At 35.7% G+C, this 19,961-nt stretch overlaps 1 protein-coding gene and 1 long non-coding RNA gene across 3 annotated transcripts; one reads left to right on the forward strand and one right to left on the reverse strand.

Annotated features, from left to right (window-relative positions):
• Positions 1 to 9,799: 9,799 nt before the first annotated feature.
• LOC129578236 (radial spoke head protein 3 homolog B) lies at positions 9,800 to 19,495 on the forward strand. Of its 2 annotated transcripts, XM_055466487.1 has the most exons (5): positions 9,800 to 10,712; positions 12,473 to 12,720; positions 15,855 to 15,939; positions 17,136 to 17,177; positions 18,660 to 19,495. In XM_055466487.1, exons 1-5 carry the CDS (start codon positions 10,287 to 10,289, stop codon positions 19,422 to 19,424), a joined length of 1,566 nt encoding a protein of 521 aa, XP_055322462.1. In that variant the 5' UTR covers positions 9,800 to 10,286; the 3' UTR covers positions 19,425 to 19,495. The 2 variants fall into 2 exon arrangements, with proteins under 2 accessions (XP_055322462.1, XP_055322463.1); XM_055466488.1 differs by lacking the exon at positions 17,136 to 17,177.
• LOC129578238 (uncharacterized) lies at positions 18,915 to 19,960 on the reverse strand. Its single transcript, XR_008689085.1, has 4 exons — positions 19,693 to 19,960; positions 19,435 to 19,614; positions 19,127 to 19,367; positions 18,915 to 19,052 (listed from the first exon to the last, which is right to left on the reverse strand). It is a non-coding gene; the product is annotated as an uncharacterized LOC129578238 (long non-coding RNA).
• Position 19,961: the final 1 nt, after the last annotated feature.

Raw genomic sequence — 19,961 nt, forward strand, 5'->3', positions numbered from 1 at the left:
TTTCGTCGTGTGCGCTGTACGAGATCTTTTGGCGCAACTTTGATGCTGCCAGATATAAAAAGAAATATATAATATGAACTGTGCTACTGTTACCAAATCGAGGCAAACATGGTTTGCTAAGTGATAAACAATTTATTCATTTACAAACGATAGCATTTGCGACTCTTCATCCATCCTTATGATATTCCCATTTTGATCGGCTGTTGTAACAGTTGAATGGATTGAATCGCTTTGGATACGTACAAACCAGCATTTGGGCTATTTGAAATAGCCTATTTCATCGTAGTAGCGTAATGAACGATGTTGGCGAATTATTATTGTTTTTTTTTTCTCCGTTGGAATTACATATCCATGGCGATAACAAAGTGTTGAAGTACATTTTCAATGTGTATTCAATCTTTCTGCTACTTATGATTTAATGTCTTCCTCTGGCTGTGTTCTTTTTGCGATACACTAATGGCCCTGCCATTTTTATCAGCGCACCTTTTTTTTTAGCTCGTTCGTGTGTGTGTTTGTCGCTCGCTATGGATGCTGGTCCGATAAGCAACAATATTCGTTGCACAATTGAAATATAAATCACATGGAAACGGAGAACGAGGTGGAAAATGAAAATAAAAAAAGAAATACGTTGAAGTTGTTCAGTTGACCCGCTGGGTTCTCTTGTTCACCAATTTCCTACACAGTACACGAAACATATTTCCATTTTTCCATATTCTCCCTTGTTCCTTGTTTGGCCTCACTCTCTTTTCTCATCTCTTCTCTGTCTCTCTCTCTCTTTTTTGGTCTCGAAACAAAACTTGCTGTTGTCATGATTCAAACTCACTCGTTGCTTTTGTTCTGGTGACTTTTTGTTGTTTTGAAAATAGAAAATTTATTGTTCTGTTCTGCACGTCGTCTTTTGATACAATCATTGTTCAGCCCGAAGATTTGAAGGATTGCTGTGCATTGATTCGATTGCAGCAGCAAAATGCAACTAAAAATCTATTACCAAGAAAGTTATGGACCAGTTGAGTGATTATTATGTGAATCTGTGTGGTTTGATTATTACCAACGAATTTCTGATTTAAAAAAAAAACAAACAACGACATTGGGTAAAAATATCGAAATGAATTGTCAAAATGGTCATTTAGATGATCCCGTGCTTGAGGCATGATAAGACACAGGAAAAGGAAATGGAAATGCATACGTTCAAGAGAATGGGTTTTGGGTGAGAGTTTCAGGTGACCTTTTACCTATATAACATTCCGTGATTTAGATCCATTGATACCGATTAAAAAGTAAAACAAAAACCAAAAACAATGCAATCCAATATCATATCCGTGCATAAACAAAATCAAAAAAGTCAGAAATAACGCTCTTTTGCATTTCCTCCGATGGCGTTTGTCAAGTTGAGCTGAACTTTCTTTTTTTTTCCATTGGGAACATCCGTTGCGATCGTTCAAATCGAACGAGGTGATATTTTATGAATTCGTGCGCATTAGACAATCATCATGTGTTTGTTTGTTTTTCGTGGTAAATTGAAAGCGGTGTCTTGAACCTGGTTTATTTGATGAATGAAATTGAAATTCACAATATTGTCTCAATTAACAACCCTCGGCGCTATATGCACATATACATTTCGAATGCCAATGTGACAATGACACACACACACACTGAGCCGTACCGTGTATAGCTTTCACTTCATGCTCGGCTATCATCAATTTTCGATAAATTAACTTTACCCTTTTTTTTCTCCATACTCATCGTTGCTTTTGAACAAAAGCAGCACTCTATGAATCGTGAAAATGAACAGAAGCGTGAGCGAGCGAGAGAGTGAGACGGAAAAAAGAATTGTCGAAAAAAAAAAACAAATAATGCCGAATATAAACAAACAAACAAACAAATAGTTTAAGGTTAAAATACCTTTTGACTTTTATTTTAAAACAATAGACTATATCGATCGGGCACAATTTAGTTTGTGCGTGTGTTTGAGGCCGGCCGTCGTTTGACTTTTCATTTTTCTTTCTCTGTGTCTCTCCTTTTGTGAAATGTTTTTTTTTCCTTGCTATTTTTTTGTTTTCTTCGGCTGCTTCTGCTTCTTCTTCTTCTTCTTCTTCTTCTCTATATGTTTTATTTGATTTTATTTTTCAATTACCTTTTTTTTGCCATTGTCTTTCGATTGCACACTCACAATCAAATATCAGCATGTGCTAGGCCGAATGAGTGTTAGGCCTCCGAATATTTGGAATTAATAGCCGAACGTGAAGTGAAATTAACACAAACACTGTTCGATATCATTTGCCAGTTGTCTCGGAATCGGCTTCGAATTTCGTAAATAGAACGCACGTTGTGCGCGTAAAATGAAATCAATACTTTTGTCATCGTTGCTGTCGATTTCGTTTGCCGTCGTCGTTGTCGCGTTTGTTAGAATTAAATGCCCCCATTGAACTCATTACTTTATTTTTATTTCGCATTCATTTTCACTATTTACTTGGTTTTATTTCGCTTAATTTTTTTTTTCTTCTGTTGTTTCATGTGTGCACCGTGCGCCGCTGAATTAACGATACAAAATACAATGGGCTTGGTAAATCGAAGAAACAACGAGAAAAAAAAAACACAGTCAAACAGAAAAAAATGAACTTAACGACGAAAAAAAAAAACCAACGAAAACAAAGAAGTTTAGTTGAAAATGACGAAAACAAAAAATTGCCATCGAAAAATATGAAGCAACGCGTCTCAATATTGTTGGATTGTTGTGTATTTGTACCTATGACTGTGCCTATGACTATCATTTTACAATAGTGACATTGCTTACCGGTAGCCAGCCATTCACTCATATATAAATGTCGAGTTCCAGCAATGTCACAGCAGCTCAAATAAACGAAAACAAACAAATGCACACCACATCGAGAATCGAAATGAACGAATGAAGAGAGAGAGAGAGAGAGAGAGAGAGAGAGCGAAAAAAAATAGTATAATTAAAATTAAAAAATCCAGAAAAGGTTAGGCGAATGTGAGTTTTACAATCATTTGTGCATTGGATCGCTATTCGCTGAGAACACACAATGTTCAGCGCTATATGCGCTTTGTTTTTCGTGTGTCACACATTCCGACGCTGTCAAACTAAAATCGAACGGAAATGATATAAAATAAATAAACCAAAGTACACACGGTATTTGCGTAGACCCAAAGCCGAAAAAAACTATGAAAGACCATTAGAAAGGGTTTTTCGTTGATTTTATTTTTGTTCTTGTTTCGAACTGAAAATATCGTGTTTAATGCCCCTTCGAATTCAATCAATCGAATTCTTTGGAATTTCTGTTTCGTGCATATTATACCCATATCCTACTGATATTTTTTCAAAGGATCTCTGTCAGGAGTCAAGTTCATATCGGTTATCAGTTCGATCGAATCGATTGGAATTGGCATCACTTTCTCCGTACACATTGCGGTTGTCCGAGAAGCCAGCATTCATACGAAAATGAACAATGTTACGCAATGATTTATTGTTTCAAAACAATTACTTTCGTTTACCTGTGATCTCCCGGAGAAGAAAAAGGAAATCATCTTTCAATGTGCAATTCATTTTCTTATCAGTTAACAAAAATCCAATGAAAACGTTTCGATGTGAAATGCCCATTTAATCGCATCGTAATTTATTGTCGAATAGTGTGAAGTAATAAGTTTTATGTGTCATTATTGCCAAAGAATCATCAATCAATGAAACACACTGGCTCAAGAATGAACACTACGAAGCAAAAGGACTTCATTAAATTGTCCCAAATGATTTTTTGTAATTTTTTTTCTCCTACTTCTTCATTCTTTTGGTCGATTCCAACTTTTTTTTCGCCTTTATCGTTGTGAAATTATCGTTAGAGTCGATTTTTTTTTATTATATGTCCTAACACCCGCTTAGGGAACCCGTGTTTATTCTTCTCTCATCCCCGATCTTCGTGCGTTTCTCGTAAAATTTAATCGAAGAGGCGTAAAATGTTTGGTGATTTTTTTTTCTGCTGCTGCTTCTCCTTTTTTGATCATGCTGTTGATTGTGTGTTCATTCTACAAATTACAGGGAAATGTGCTCTTTTCGCCCGTCATCGTCGTAGGCATGTTTCGTGCGCACACAGAACAGATATTTTGGTATCACTATAAAACAAAGAATTTCAAGCATTTTTCTGGATGAATTGTTTTTTTTTTCTTCTTTCAATTCACATTTTAGACTTGGTGGCAACGGCAACATATTGTGCACACAAGTTGTTTGCCCATGTATTGAATCGCCTGAATTCCTTGTGGCATCGTTATCACAAAACGACGCATTCAACATTGTAGAAAAATAATTTTGAAACGTTTTTTTTTTCATTCCATTATTATCTTAAAGTTGGTTAAGAATAAAAAAGAAGCAAATTATTTTGTGAACGAATAAAAAAAAATCAATCAATCAATAAAAAATCGAATTGGTAACGGGCTTCGATTTTTTTTTTTGAGGAATATCACAAATCGATGGGGAAGACGCACACGTGGAGGCCGCAATACAGAGAGGAGGCAAAGAGAAAAGAAATCGTCGACAACAGAGACAGAAAAACGATGTACGACGATCAAAGTATATTCATCGATTACTAAATTGATTGTTTTCAAATTCTGGAAATTATTAATGTGGCTCTGAATGCATATGAAATAAAGTTTTTTTCTCTATCTCTCTTTTTTTCGCTGCCCGTTTTCTTCTCGCAGGCTCTCTGCATTTCGGGTGTGCAAGGCTCATCGCAAGCGGACGAAGGCGCATACACGGGCCATAATGCTTGCATATATGTTTATTTGTTATTTTTCGGTAGTAAAATAAGGAATTAAGCAGATTCCAAGTTGTTTTACAAATTCACACTGAATTATTCATCGATCGAGGGATAACAAAAGAAAAAAACACACAGGAGAGAGACAGAGAGAACACAGTAGGCGCAAGCCGAGATTTTAATAAATAAATTATCCGACTGACGAACGAATGAATGATTTTATATACACGAGCTCCGAATCAATATAATCGAATCTATGAAATGATATGTAAAACAATTTTACCAAAATAAGAATTTTAAAGTAAGCAGACGGAGACGCGGTACGAATGGAGCGCGAGTGAAGGAGAACGAGAGAGAGAGAGAGAGAGGTGAGGAAAAAAGGAAAAACTGAAACAAATCCACGACAAACGGTTGACTCCGTTTGAATGAATTTAGTGTACATTTTGATCGAAACGATATTCACTGGAAGCTGTTGATTTGATCGACATTTCGTCGCATTAATTATTGATCAGTCCTGTGTGTATGCCTATTTGGTATTTCATATACAAAACATAGCTCCTCAGTTCGATTTTATCGATGTGAATTTACACAGAAACGAAAGAAAAAAAACATTCGCTACCAAGAACCAAGTGGTTCGGCACATCTTGATGGATGCGACTGTATTAAATCGATTCAAATTGACAAGAAACTAAATGAAATATTTATGTGTAATGCATAAGCTCTGATTGATGGAATAAAACGAAAATATATCAACTGAACAGTCACGAGGAATGCTGTTGCGATACGAAAAAAAATGCTACCGTTTCGAACATCAAATTAAATGCGATTTAGAGATTTAACACGTGTTTTCGTCTTTTGTTATTGAATGTTTCATTTCGTTGTCATCGTCGTCATCAACGTCCATTTATTTTTAAGAACAAAAATAAAGAGATGTAGTTCCCTTTGCGTCTTTGTCAATGTAACCATTTGTCGCGTGTCTATGCGGTAAGCGTATTCAAACGAAATCAATAAGTCACGCGTCTTCACTCTTGATTTATAATGATGCATTTGATTAAAAAGAATTGGACGCCGTTTATGAAATGAAAAGTGATAGGAGCCGTTAAAGAGGTGAGTCCTTTGAATTCCACTTACAAATGAATTCATTTGATTTTAGCGAAGACAAAGTTAGTATCAGAATTGGGTTGAAAATTCTCTCATCAGGTGGCTTAGCAATTCGTATTCAATGCACATATTCAGAGTCACAACCATTTTTAGCGGCAATGCTTTTGTGGGATGGTAATCTGAGCGCCATCTATCGTAGGTATTTTGTGAGCTTTATCCGTAGCACTGAAACAATGTGTGCTCACCGTCGTTAAAAATGGTAAACAAATTTCTATGCATGCGAATTTGGAGTACCATGACAACGGCTTCTGGTTTCAAATAAAACAAGTTCGTTTTTATCGATTGCGAGTGATTGATAAACAAAAATTCAAAACCGAAAATTTCCGTGCGCTCCCCACCAAAGGGTTAGTCTATTCAATCGACGTTGCCAAGAGCCATTTATCAATTTCCATTGCCAAAATCTAAATATACTAAAATTAATTTCACCTTTCGTATAATTATCGTGTTGTTTTTTGGCACGCGAAACACAAATCGCGCTCCTTTTTTTTCCACCAATTTTGAATGACTCCCATCGATCGGCTATAGCGACTGAAACCGAAAATTCGGTTTATTTAGTGTTTTATAAACTAGAATATAGTGTAGAAGAAAGAGAGAGAGAGAGAGAGAGAGAGAAAAAGAAAAAAACAGAATGAAGGCCTGCGATGAAATGTTCAGAAATACTTTGATGCCGGGTGTGACAGTGAAAACTCGTGCATATTTCAATGGAATGGATACATCAAATAGTGTAGATCAGCCGCCAAAGCAACAGCAGTCGCATCATCAGCAGCAGCAGCAGCAGCAGCAGCAGCAGCATCAGCATGCCAACGCACGGAATACGCCACCAACCAAAGAGATGTTCAATTCATCACATTCACAAAAAGGCTTCTATACGTGGCTCAGTTCACCCAAAGCCATATACAATAATCGCAAAATGAACAATGTTGCCGTCATAACACCCACACAACATCATCCGTAAGTACCACCAATAATTGAAACGATTGCCGTTTGCTATTACTTTTTTTTATCACATGAAAATAAATCAAAGCCCACTGACCAACATCGAAATGAAATGTTGTGGCTAAATGCTGTATATAATGGCGCTGTTTGAAGCCGCAGAGAACAGGTAGTCACGTGAATTCATTTCGAGGCGCGAAGAAAAAGAAATCCAATCGCGAATGACTTCGGCAGAAGAGAGAGAGAGAGAGAGAGAGAGAGAGAGAGAGAGTCGAATAACGACGCTCATGTTGACGTGTATTGTGATTATAGTATAAGATTATTATTGATTGCCTGCCCGATATGCTAATTAGTCGTAAATCAAGTTTTGTTTGTGCGAAGGAATGCGTTTTTCTTGTCTTATTTCTGCGTTATGTTTGCACAATCCTTTCATTTTTTCAGCCGTCGTCGTCGTCATCGTCTTCTTCTTCGTTTTAGAATGTTAACACGAAATTGCGATAGTATCGATTGTGTTTGCATGTCAAGCCATTGCCTTTAGGCGCTTTTTCATTCTTACATCTATTTTCTAGTCCGATATAATGTATATATGTATATTCTGTTTGACGCTTTTTTTTATCCAAAAGTTCCTTCATAATGCAGTAATCGCATGTTTCATGTTTCATACGATGGTTTCGTGTATTTTCTTTTGTTGTTGCTGCTTTTTTTTCTGCGACCATTTTTAGATTTCAATAGATTTGACCGTCGTTGAACTTACCGTTTTGCCTGGACAGCGGGCTGGTGAAAGAGAGTGACAGCACCCGCCGGTCGTTTTAAGTGGGCAAACAATGCGCGGCAAATCAACACTATAGTCGCGGTCAATAAAATGCAACTCTTCTGATGCGGCCAAACCATTGGCAATTCATACAAAGTTGATAAAATTTCGTTTTCTGATTCCTAATTCAAATTGGCGTTTTAACTGAAATTCGTTGCAATAAAAAGATGTTCGACTTTCGTGCAACGTCCTAAAAGGAAAACGAGCTTAAAAATCATGTCGTTTTATTTATTTACAACGAATTCGTGAATAATGAAAATCGATTCCAATCTCAGCTATCGTTTAACTGGTTTTGTTTCACCGTTACGTTTTTCTCTCTCTATCGCTCCTGCTTCTTCTAAATCTACGTAAATAATGAATTTTTTCGTTGCTTCACGCAAATTGCAGTCAAACCGTTTTATATCACCAGAATAGAGAATGGAAATTTTAAAAAATTCCAAGGAAATCTTTTATTAATTTGAGGTATAAAATATGTAAGACGATAGTGCCTTATGTCTCGATTAAAATTTAGAAAAAGTTTCCAATCACATCATTTCATATATTTTTTTCTTGTGCTGTCATTTGCATCAAAGACAATTGCCATCATCGATATAATATGAGTACTACTCGGTGAGTAGAGAATTCTTTTTTGTAGAATGCAAACAATTGTTTATTGATTTGAATTATATACGTTTTAACGATTTCGTTGGCAATCTTGGCTCTTATCTCAGTTGATCTACTGGCGAAAAGGTCACAAAAATTCCTCAGCAAATCACTAGCTTTCGATTCTTTTTCATCGTGTTTTTGAAGACACGTTCAACTCTTACTCTGAGTCTACCTCTCAATATAGCATGTCATTACGCAATCAACTCATTCGAATCGAAGCGTAATATTGCGACTCGCACTTATATAGTTGGTTGTGTTATTTTGGCATGTGACCAGCTGCGGCAACAATATGAAATCGTGAATTAAAATTAGTTCCACCAGGTGAAGCGTTTTCATTCCGAGGCACACAACACCCATGGAACAATGTCCGAGCAAAGGATAAAACGCCGTTCCCGATAACCTTGAGACGCTGAATTAATCGCAATAAAAGCACATTTCATCACCAAAAGGGGGTGAAACCGAGTCCAGCGAGCAAAAAATCGTCGAGGTCATCATATAAATCATAATACTGAATAAGACATCGATCATTGTCGCAAACCTTCGACAATTTCAACCGCCACAAAGACGGAAAATAATAAAAAAAAAACCAAACACGAATAAACTATTGTTTTGCTGAGGTGTTGTTCACTTGGCACACGAAAATGATCATCAATCCGAACATTGTTCAATGCCAATTTTATTTAATTGTTGGTAAAAGTTTTTATAACTGAAACAACTTGGGCTGCAAGTTTTGCTTTTGTTTTTAGTTTTCGTTTAGTTTACAGTATGGAAATGAGTGTGAATAGTTTGAACTTTCACACCGTTGATTTTTCCATCCAGTCATTGCTGTGGATCAATAGAAGTGCTAAAGGTTTTGAAAAATGCAATCACGGCAGAATTGAAAATTTACATTTCCACGGGTGAAATATAGTCGGATAATCAGGGTTGATAGATTTGAAATGAATTGATCATCTAATTGGATTTGAAGAATTTTACAAAATTAACCAAATCAATTGATTTGTGATTTGAAAAACGGTTCAATTCCAATCAATACATTTGATTTATTTAATTCGATTTAAAATCCAAAATCCAAAATTTACAACCCTGCAGGTAATTGGCTATGTTTTGCCTAGAGTGGCGCGAGCGAGAGCGCGTTACTGTTTTTTCCCTTCTTGTTTTGGTTTCCACAATGGACAGCAGCTGTTTTGCCGTACATTCGATTTTCCCACCCGTTTGCCCGTTGCTATTGTGCTAGCGTGGAAAATACGAATATTTCCACCGGTGGTGAACTACACTCATACACGACACTCGATGATGTGTGTTTTTTTTTATTTCGATTCGTTTCGTTTTTCTTTTTTTCTTCTCTCTGCTGTTCGCGTCTATCGTTTGTACGGTGGTGTGGTGTGGTGAAACTGCGATGAAAATCATGGAATATTTTCGAGCTTTGTTTTTGTGTGTCTTTTCCAGCTGACCGCAACTGCCAGCCATATTCGCTTAAATGAAAGCGTCTGGTCATTCGGCTGTAAGACACTTGCATGAACAGTTCATATTGTCTTTAGCTCAAAAATTTGACAGTAACACCGGTAACTAAAACGAACGAACGAAAAAAAACGACAAACAACTTGTCACACCAATCAAGTGAAACGGTACGAAAAATCCGAGAGATAGTTTTCCATTTCCAAAAAAAAAGAAAAGAAAATGCCGTGTATTTTTTTGCGCACCTCGTTTTAGTGTAACATTCAAGTCGTGTGATGTGTCGTTTAGTTGTTTGATATTGCGGGAAAAAAAGAACTGTCGAAAATGGAGTGAAAACATACTTATAACCACAATCATTTTTCGTTTCGTTTTGTTTTTATTTTCATTTTTTTTCCGTTTTTGGACATTGAATTTTAATCGAAGCCTAAAAATGGCCAAGCAATGTGCCTATTGTTAATGAGAAAAGAAAAGCCGATTTTTTTTTGAATAGAAAAATTATCGAAAATCGAGCGAATAAAATGTCATTTGTGTCATCGGAAGTATTACCAGTACGAGCGACAACAATCATCGATCCCCATTCAATTGAATCGAAAAATGTGCACGCTGCATTTCCACTAATCTCTTCTGCACCACTCGGCCCTGGTCCCAATGCCATTTTCTCCGTTGTCCCCATCACCAGCAACAATCCCACGGACGACTACGGCCATTATGGAAAGCCCAATACAATTGCAATCGTAAGACCAGTACGTAGAAATGAACCCAACACTGATACTATGATACTGCCAGAGGCAAACGGAGCCAACAATTTACCGGCTTCAAACCAATCAACGCCAAAGGTTAATGTTCCTGCGAAAAATAAGCGACGAGAAATCGATACCTTCACCAAGGAGCTGGACAATAAGCTTCGTCACTTACAAAAGGATAAAAAACCTGCTTCAAAAAATGTAAAATTTATTATATCCCATTCATTTCCGTTTGGTTTTCCTTTATCATTAAGGCTGATTCGTTTATTTCATTTATAGCATTTTGATTTTGTGTGTATGTATCCGTGATTTTATGAATGTGTGGGTACGTTTGTACCCAGATGACAATGGTTTGAATTTGACAGTCGTTTTATGTAGAGTTTTTTTTTCTCGAATATCCAAACCATCGATTTTCCATTGTCTATCGAATATTATTCATTATTTAGATGCCGCGCGTAGCTAATTAAAAACATATCGAACAAGTTGCTATGATTGACACAATGCTACTTTTTCGGAAATATAAGGCTGTTTTGTTTATGTCAAAAGATGTGTAAATTTCAACGGTCAAGTGTCAACACTGGTGATCATGCTACATTTAAATCAATATTTTTTTTTTCTTTCAAATATCGAGTTTCCGTGTTTTGCATACCACATTATTGGTTGATTCATCAAATGACGTGTGATATACACATGTAATTTTTCTCCATGCTGCCAAAGCCTGAGCTTAAATTGATTGGTAATGGTACAAAGTAATGAAAAATAAAATAAAAATCTCGCGGTGTGTGTGAGCAAGCAAAGTGTTTAATAACTTTCGCTGCTGGGCACGCAAAGCGTCACACCGATTGAGAGAATGAGCGAGAGAGAGAGAGAGAGAGAAAAAAACCTTAATGTCAAAGCTTACATCGGACCAAAGTCATTGGTGAAACCACAACAAATCGTGTCCTTTATTTTACCCTCTGGAAAGCTCCAATACAAAGCAAACGCAGTATTGACACGTGAGACTGTTGTAATCGCCGTTGTTTCACATAATTTCCCCCCCATTTGTATACTATAAGAGCACTTTACATAGCTATACAATCCGGGAACTCTTTGCTTTGCTCAATTATTCAATGAGTAGGCGCGTCAAGTATGGAAAAATTCAAGCGTCAAGTGTTTTTTCTTCTTTTTGCGCAGAATATATTTAGTTGTGTCGAGCAATGATTATGATAATCTCATAAATAGATTCGAATTTGAATTTCATTCATTTCTATCGTGCGTCACCTTGGCCTTGCCATTAAAAAAATTCTGCCAGTATAGGGACCTTTGGTCAATGTTGTTGTTGTTCTCCCAACATCGTTCTGTCAACGAAAATATGAAATTAACAACAGCGAAACAAAAATCATATATCCTTCATTTTGGAATTGGCTTGGTTCGATATTTCAAACCGTGTGTGGTTATTTGTGTCGAATTTGCAAAGTTCTAATTTCGTCGTTTATCGTCTACTCAGTAGACTCAAGCACAGCTTGCCATTCGTCCACCAAAACAAAAACACGATCCTGTTGCGATGGACGACAATATAATGCGCTCTATTTTGATGGGCCAACATGATGGAACAACCAAAACCCATTTGACGTTATTTATGACACCGCGTTATTAGCTGTGGCTTAATGTTTACATTTCCACCGAAAATGAGAATTAATACAATCACACTCATTCCAATGATGACATTGAATTTCGTGTAGAGGCCATATATCCAATTTGAATTGATCTGCGTCACTTACTGTGACCATTTCTCTGTTTGTTTTGATTTTGATTAAAACATAGTTACCATTTGTTTCTGTTGTTGTTGTTTTTCCGTTCTCTACTCTTTTCGTTTTTATTCTTCTTTTATTCTGTTTTAGTATTTAATTTGATTCTGAGAACTGTTTGAATGTAAATAAATTGAATTTACATTCATGTTATGACACATCTTGTACAACTAGGACACTACCGGATTACATGATCCATCGAGTCGTCCTCGATTTTTTACCACTGTTCCGTCCGGCGTCTATTTGCCACCGTCAAAAGATCTACCAGCCGCATCAAAAGTGCGCAATCCACGTACATACGCCTACTTTAGTATTCCGAAAATATTTGCCCAAAACATTAACAAAGGAGACAAAGCGAATCCCATCACAGAGATTCATGCTCTAAAAACGATGACCACTTATGGGAAAGCGATTAAGCCGAGGTATGTGCTACAACAACAAAACCACAAATTATCATCGCATTAAATCATCCATCCATTTACCCATTTTGTGTCCTGTATTTTTGAATTTGCTATTATCAAATCGCCCATATATTGCCGCCGTTCGTTATTTAAGCCTAGACAATCGAAGGAAATTCATCATTTTAAACAAGATGATTGAGTTGATTTTAAAACTGCATGTCATTTATCCATCAGTTGCAAGACAACGATGGAAAAAAAATCGCACGCGTAATTCGTGTTTACACGCTGAATTATTGCATTGAATGCATGCAAATGGTTTTCGTGCTTCAATATTTAATTAAAATCGTAAATAAAACGAAGAACTTCCATCAAGCAATTGCATTCAATAAAAGTGTCTAGAAACAGCGGCTAAAGAAAACTATAAACGAAGAAACAACAACAACAATCGAAAGAAAATCGAGATTGCAAACGAAAAGGAAGAAGCAAAGAACAAAGTAAACACACACATACACAAAAACACAGTCGATGTAATTTGCATTTATTTAAATTAGGCCGAAAATGGAGTAAATAATTTTCGCGCTACGTAAACCACCATCGATTTCAAAAGACTCAACACTGACAGCTATGTTAAGTGGCTATTAACAGAACCACACGAAAAGTAAAAAGTAGCGAGACCCAAATTATTCATCAGGTATAGTGAATCAGTCGAATATCGAACATAATGAACGTTTATGTTCGTTCTGGTACACGATGTCTTGCGCGAAAAAAGAACTTGTCAAGGCCGAACACCACATTTCTTTACGGTGGTGCATTATTTAGCACTTTCACATAACTTATGTGGAAAAATTCCGCTAAATTGAATGCATCTGCCAAAATGCGATTTTCCATGTCACCACACCACTCAAATGAAAACTAACGAACGAATGAAAGAAGAAGAATAATAAGAAAAACTCATGCATTTCATACAACTGTCGACACTTGCGTGACGTACACTCAAATTTCTATTACAAAGACTCTCGAACCAACAGCTGTGTGTTTTGATCCATGTGTTTCATGCACATCATTTAAGTGATGGCTAAATACTACATGAAATGGCTCGTTTGGGAAAAATTCACAAGAACTCTTTCATAGCTTTTCGATTAACGTTCTTACTGCTGACTTTTTCTCTGTATTATTCATGACCATTTTTGTAGCATTCACATCACATGTGGAATTCCATCTTTTTTTTTTCATTTAATGCATCTAGAATTGGTTTGATTGGCGAATTACTTCGACATTTTGAAATAATTTTCGGTAATTCTTTTGAAATGTCCGTCTCTTTCCGTCTCCCTGCAGAGCGTGAAGGATAATAGGCAATTGTTGTAATTATTCCCATTTTTGAGATCACCTAATGACACGTAATATAAAATATTGAATAATTGTGGTGCAATTATGGACTTCCGCACAGTTTCCTGTACATGTGAAAACAATTAAACAATAAAACACATAAGTGAAATCAGTTATCAGATTGATTTAAGGGATTCTCGTGTATGTGTGTTTGTTTGTTTTTTTCGTCTTTAGCGTGCGAAGGTGAATATTTTGCAATGGGTTTCATTCATCGCTTCGGATTGTAGTTAATTAAGATTGTGTTAAGGTAAAATTGCCTGAGGTTTTCCTCCGCGCTGAATTGAAAAATGAAAAATCGTAAATTTTGCAATAAAACGTAATGCGGATGTTCTTTTATAACAGCAAAAATCCCTTCGAGTCCAAATCATACCTTGTGATATTGTATGCAATTTTGCATTTGTGCGACGACTGTGCTCGGCTATATGTGTGCTGTGCTATGCTATACTGTGTGGTACAATTACCGTCGCATAAACTAATTTTAATGAAATATTTTCCTGTCGTTTAAATTAATAACCATTCCTATGACTATTTTCGGGTAGTTTACATACAGACGATATGTTTAAACAATTTGTTTGCTATTCTATATTGCAACATGTGCGTGCATTCGACAATTTTGTTGGTTTGGCTGCTGCTTCGGCTGGTGGTGGTTGTTTTTTTTTGCATGTCGCAATATTTGCTGTGATGTTACTCGGCACCACATTTACGCTTTTGGCTGCAACGATAACCAAATAGACTTTGTCGATGGTATATAATGCACACATGAGCCAATAACACGGATTCGGCCCAACAGCACACAAACAATATACCTATAGTTCTCTTTTTTTTTCTTAATAGCATAACATATATGTATGCCATTACACTCTATTCATTAAATACAATCGATGGAGAAAAATATTTGCCGGCTAAATGTCTTTTTTAGTCTGCGTACTTCGCTGCTCGTACGTTTCCGTGTGCAAAATGAATCGGAAGTTAAAAATGGTTTGTTTATGTTCTTTTTTTCTCTCTCTCTCTCCAGCCATTGTTGTTGGTTTTTTTTCGTTTCTTCTTCTTTTGCAAACGAACAACTTAAATTATTCCAGTGTTAAAATAGTACGAGGTCTTTTGTTTCAATTAATTCATGCAACGTTCAAGTATTTTTTTTTTGAAGCTATTGATATAGATACGGATTTTAAGTGTATATAACATAGTCTATAGCCGATTTTCTTAATGGTCAAATGATTTATCGGGCGGTTAGACGAGGTGAATGTATTCATTTCGAATGGCTTGACCAAGTTAATAGATATTTTGACAAATGAACATGTTTTCGGTAAGGGAATTCACTTTAGGCCAAATGAAGCGATTTGGTTTCGTTTTGTTTGGTTTAAACCGGGGCAAGGATCATATATGCGAAATCATATAAGATGGCATCGAGTAGGTGAATGTACTTTTCCGCAGTTCCTGTGCTGAAGGCAATCCAAATCCGTCCATTGTTTTCACATTGTTGACCATCTAATTTTTAGACCAACTCTCCATTTATCCCAATCACAATACACGTTTTTAGAGTATTTTCAAGTCAAGGCTCTAATGCAAATAAAAAAAACTTAATATATAGCACCATTTTATCCCTCTTTTTCGAATTTCAATCCAAATTCGATGTGTGCACTACAATTTTCGCTTCATTTGTGCGGAAATCCATTCAATTAGCCGATGATTTAAAACAATTAATGCCAAATTTTTACATTTTTTTGTCCTTCGGTTTGTCGACCTCTGCCGCCGTATCGATAACACAGAGAATCACAGTCACATCCACAGAATATCATGTACGATAAGCGTGTTGTACGTGGGAGCAACTACAGTCACATCCATATGCAAGCGGTAAGTGGAGACATGTCTAATATTTTCAACTCTCAAGTTTAAATTTAACCAAACCAAACTAAAACAAATAGCCTGAATTATTTCCGTTCAATTTACACCCACATGATATTTTGACATACATACAACCCGGTTTCTAACGTAGTCATTTGAAAAATCATTGATTTATTTCTTTTTGGAAATTAGAAAAGATTGCTATTAATTTGATGACAAACAATTATTGAAAAAATTCATTATTAAAATAGACAGTAGCATTGTGTAAGATTTTGATTGAATTTCACCCTTCGCCCGTATCCATTCAAATACAATTTCTCCTTTCTTTCTTTCTTTTGTATCATTTCATCCATATCATTGACTTGTTACCTTTGTATTCGTTCGACTTAAACAGCATGTGTCTCAAAAACTGATACAATCATATAATATAGTTCATTCACATCACACACTTGACAAAATGATAAGTTCGAGCCAATCGGGGTCACACACTATCACATACCGCTCATAAATGTTCATTCGTGGATGAACTGTCGATTTTTCTTCCTATGTGATTACCGTTTCAGCATTAAAATTAAAAGTTTTGTCTGTGTGTGTATGCATGTGTGTATGTGTGTGGCTAATTCATCTACGGTCCTAATATTATTACTGTTTACATCATGTTGTATATATAAAACAAGAATTACTAGGTCACACATAAGGGACTCATAAATACATCATTTCCGTTCACACATCTAAATTTTATATGAACAATTACTAATTGTCCAATGAGCATTTTACAACCAGCTTGTATATGAATGAACAGAAGCCGGCACCATTCCGGTGGTCACACTCAATACCCATCGATTTATTTAGCATTACACAGTGCGTGACATTACTTGAATGTTAGTCGATGAAATCAATTGAATGGAATATAATCTGGAAAATATAAAGAGAAATTGTGTCAAACAAATCAAAATGAACGTATTTTTAGGCATTTTCATTAATATTCTTTTACAATTATTGTAATACTCATTAGTTTGCTTTCATTATTAATTCTCCCCTTTATGGTATTGTATCATATATATGTTTTTTTTCTGGAATACTACCGACTGGAACATTTAATTCCTCTTCTTGTGCATTTTTCGATATACGAACCAAAAACAAAAACAAAAACCAAAAATATATCAATTGAAATGAATAAAACAAAATTTCTTATGGATACTTAGTGGAATCCATACTTTGCTTATGCTGGTCTTCTATCAGGAAAGGTGAGTTTACATTTAGCGAACCAAATGGCCTAATCAAATGATAGTTAGCGACATTTGATTTGATGTTTATTCCTGAATTTAAGAAAAAAAAATTGAAAAAAAACCCATACGATTCTTATCCCAAAATGAGCATCCACCTGATACAAGAATTGTAGCAGCATGTTTTTTTTTTCTTTTGATGATCGCTGCATGAACATAGCGAAGAAACGCACACACATACACACAAACACTCATATCTCATTTTCATCTCTGTCTCTTCATGTCATTTTGCTCAATTGTTCTCATCTACATAAGAATTGCAAAATCCATTCGATCATTCTCACTCTCCTTAATAATGCTGTCCTTCCATTGCTTTTGTGTCGCATTCTATAAATGTCATGCTTGAAGCAAATCAATAATAAATATCTAATTCAATGCGTCATCGGTCATACTCATACAAATTATAAATAAGCGAATATCCAGCTTTGACACATATTCCCGTGAATCACATCTGCGAATTGAAAAAAAAAATTTAAAATTAATTATAGTTCGCGTTTTCTTTTGTTCCAATTTTTCTTTTTAATTCTTATGAAAATGTAGGTATTTATTTTTTATAAATTTAAAATGAGTGATTATAAGTGAAAAATATGATTTTTTTTTTCAATAAAAAATTAATTCGGAAAATTTAGCACAAAAAACAATTATAACAAAATTGAGCACTCAATGTCGACACATTGGTAATTGTTATGAGATCTTTTGTTGTCAAATGCTATGTGGAAACACTTGCTAGCCATAAAGTCTTGCATTGAAAAAGATCCCATCAAATATGGGACGATGACATTTGAAATGCATTTCAATAAGAGAATATGAAATGGTGTGCCCTAAAATGCTTACTGTTGTTGTTTTTATGGAATATTGTTAAATCAATCGAACCACATCAACTCTTCTCAATCGATCATATTATTCAATGGAATGGAATGGAAATACATACATATTTAATGAAATAAATGTTTTAAATATATTCGATTGTTTCGCATACACAAAACGGTACCTTTGGCAATTAGTGTCATTTCCATTGCCCATTTAGAATGGCATATGAATAAAATAAAACATTCCAATGAAGCATATGGTCAATTCTACCATCTGATTCATATCAAAAACAAAACAAAAAATGTTTGATCACCATCGCTAATTTATTGAATGGAATATGGAAATGCCAATTCGGTGTTATGGTTCACTCGATTAATTTTTCAGTTGATTTCACCCTGGCATTATACTGATGTTTGTCACAATCATTGAAATGATAAAAAAAAACCTTTAAAAAATGTAGCCGTAGTTGTAGTTGTAGTTGCTGCTGTTGTTAGACATGCTCTATCTCTCCTCTTGTCTACACCTCTATTCCACTTGCAAATTCTTACATCCAATAACACACCATTGATGATTCATCAAAACGAACCAAAATAGATTTGTTGTCCAATTAATTTGATCTTTTGTCAATTAAAGGGTGATATTGATGCACTGTCAAAAGAGTCGGAAGCAGAACGACGTCAATTGCTGCGTAAACGTTACTGTAATCGAAATAAAAGAAGTGTGATTGGAACACCGCCACCGGTGAAAGGTCGACGTCATGAAATGATACAAACCGAACGTTATCTCGAAGAGTTGCTGGTGAAGCCATCTGATTACAGTGTGGAGTGTCAAACGGATTTGTATTTGTATGATATACCGGATGCGCCGTACATAACGACCAAGGATGGCATTGATGTTGCAACCGAAACCGATATCGATGAATTGTACAATTTCGACGAGGAAGTACAACCAATTTTAGACGCTCTGGTCGAAATGACAATGAAACAAGCGCTCAGTGAATTTATGCAAGAAGAAGAAATGGCCGAACTGCAAAGAGACACCGAAACTTATTTAGCTTTCAAGGAATCGCAAAACTCCGAATTGAAAAGACTGGAACAAACCATGGATGCGGATGACACAGATGAACACAACAACAATGGTCAAACGATTGACGAGATTAATGCTGCCAAATTGCTCCATAACTATGTTACAACGCTGCTGCCGGACGTACTAAGCACCGTTGATGCTGACATTACGAATAAACACCTGTTAAACACCGATGAAAATTTCAAACCATGGCTAGCGAAAGAGATTGCATCCAAAGTTGGCCAAATGATTGATTCACGTGATTCACTAGAAAAACTGGTCAAAGACATTGTTGAAAATCGTGCCGAAATCTATTTAAATCAAGACAATTAATCTAACTTACATTAAAGAAATGGACAGAATGAGAGAGAGAGAAAAAACAAGAAGAAACCAAAATAAAATCTATTTGCATATTTATTTACTTTCCAATAGCTCAAACATATCAAAAGAACAATTCTTAATGAAATTTTTAACAAAAAATTACAAACACCAGTTATTTGGATCGAGTGAAATCATTTGGAAACTGTTCGGAGGGAGAAAAACGAATGATAGATGTAGCGATTAGAATATTTCTGATAAAATTGTTGTTGATTCTACTGACTTTTGTTCCTTGTGTTGTTTTAAATGAAACTGAATTAAAAATAAAGTAATTGCCATTCTTATGTTCAAAAACTTGAAGAAAAATAATTCCAAAGTGGTCCGTTTCTTGTATCGTGTTTGTTTACTTGTTTATTCAAATGGATCGGTGTTGCTGTAGCGAATGTGTTGGATTTTCGAAGTGAGCAGCAGCTGTCAACAGTGTTCGAATACATCATACACACTACAATTTCGAATTTCGAACATCGATTCGTCTGGGTGTCGCCATTTTTC

The sequence above is a fragment of the Sitodiplosis mosellana genome, unplaced genomic scaffold (assembly GCF_009176505.1).
Source record: "Sitodiplosis mosellana isolate CC-2019 unplaced genomic scaffold, AAFC_SMos_1.0 Smas_scaffold_6226, whole genome shotgun sequence".
NCBI lineage: Eukaryota > Metazoa > Arthropoda > Insecta > Diptera > Cecidomyiidae > Sitodiplosis > Sitodiplosis mosellana.

What these genes read in the sequence shown, in the direction of transcription:
- LOC129578236 (XM_055466487.1), top strand. Translation starts at nt 10,287, where the DNA reads ATGTCATTTGTGTCATCGGAAGTATTACCAGTACGAGCGACAACAATC. An exon ending in AAAAACCTGCTTCAAAAAAT is followed by an intron (nt 10,713 to 12,472) that starts GTAAAATTTATT and finishes TTGTACAACTAG; the next exon opens with GACACTACCGGATTACATGA. An exon ending in GTCACATCCATATGCAAGCG is followed by an intron (nt 15,940 to 17,135) that starts GTAAGTGGAGAC and finishes ATGGATACTTAG; the next exon opens with TGGAATCCATACTTTGCTTA.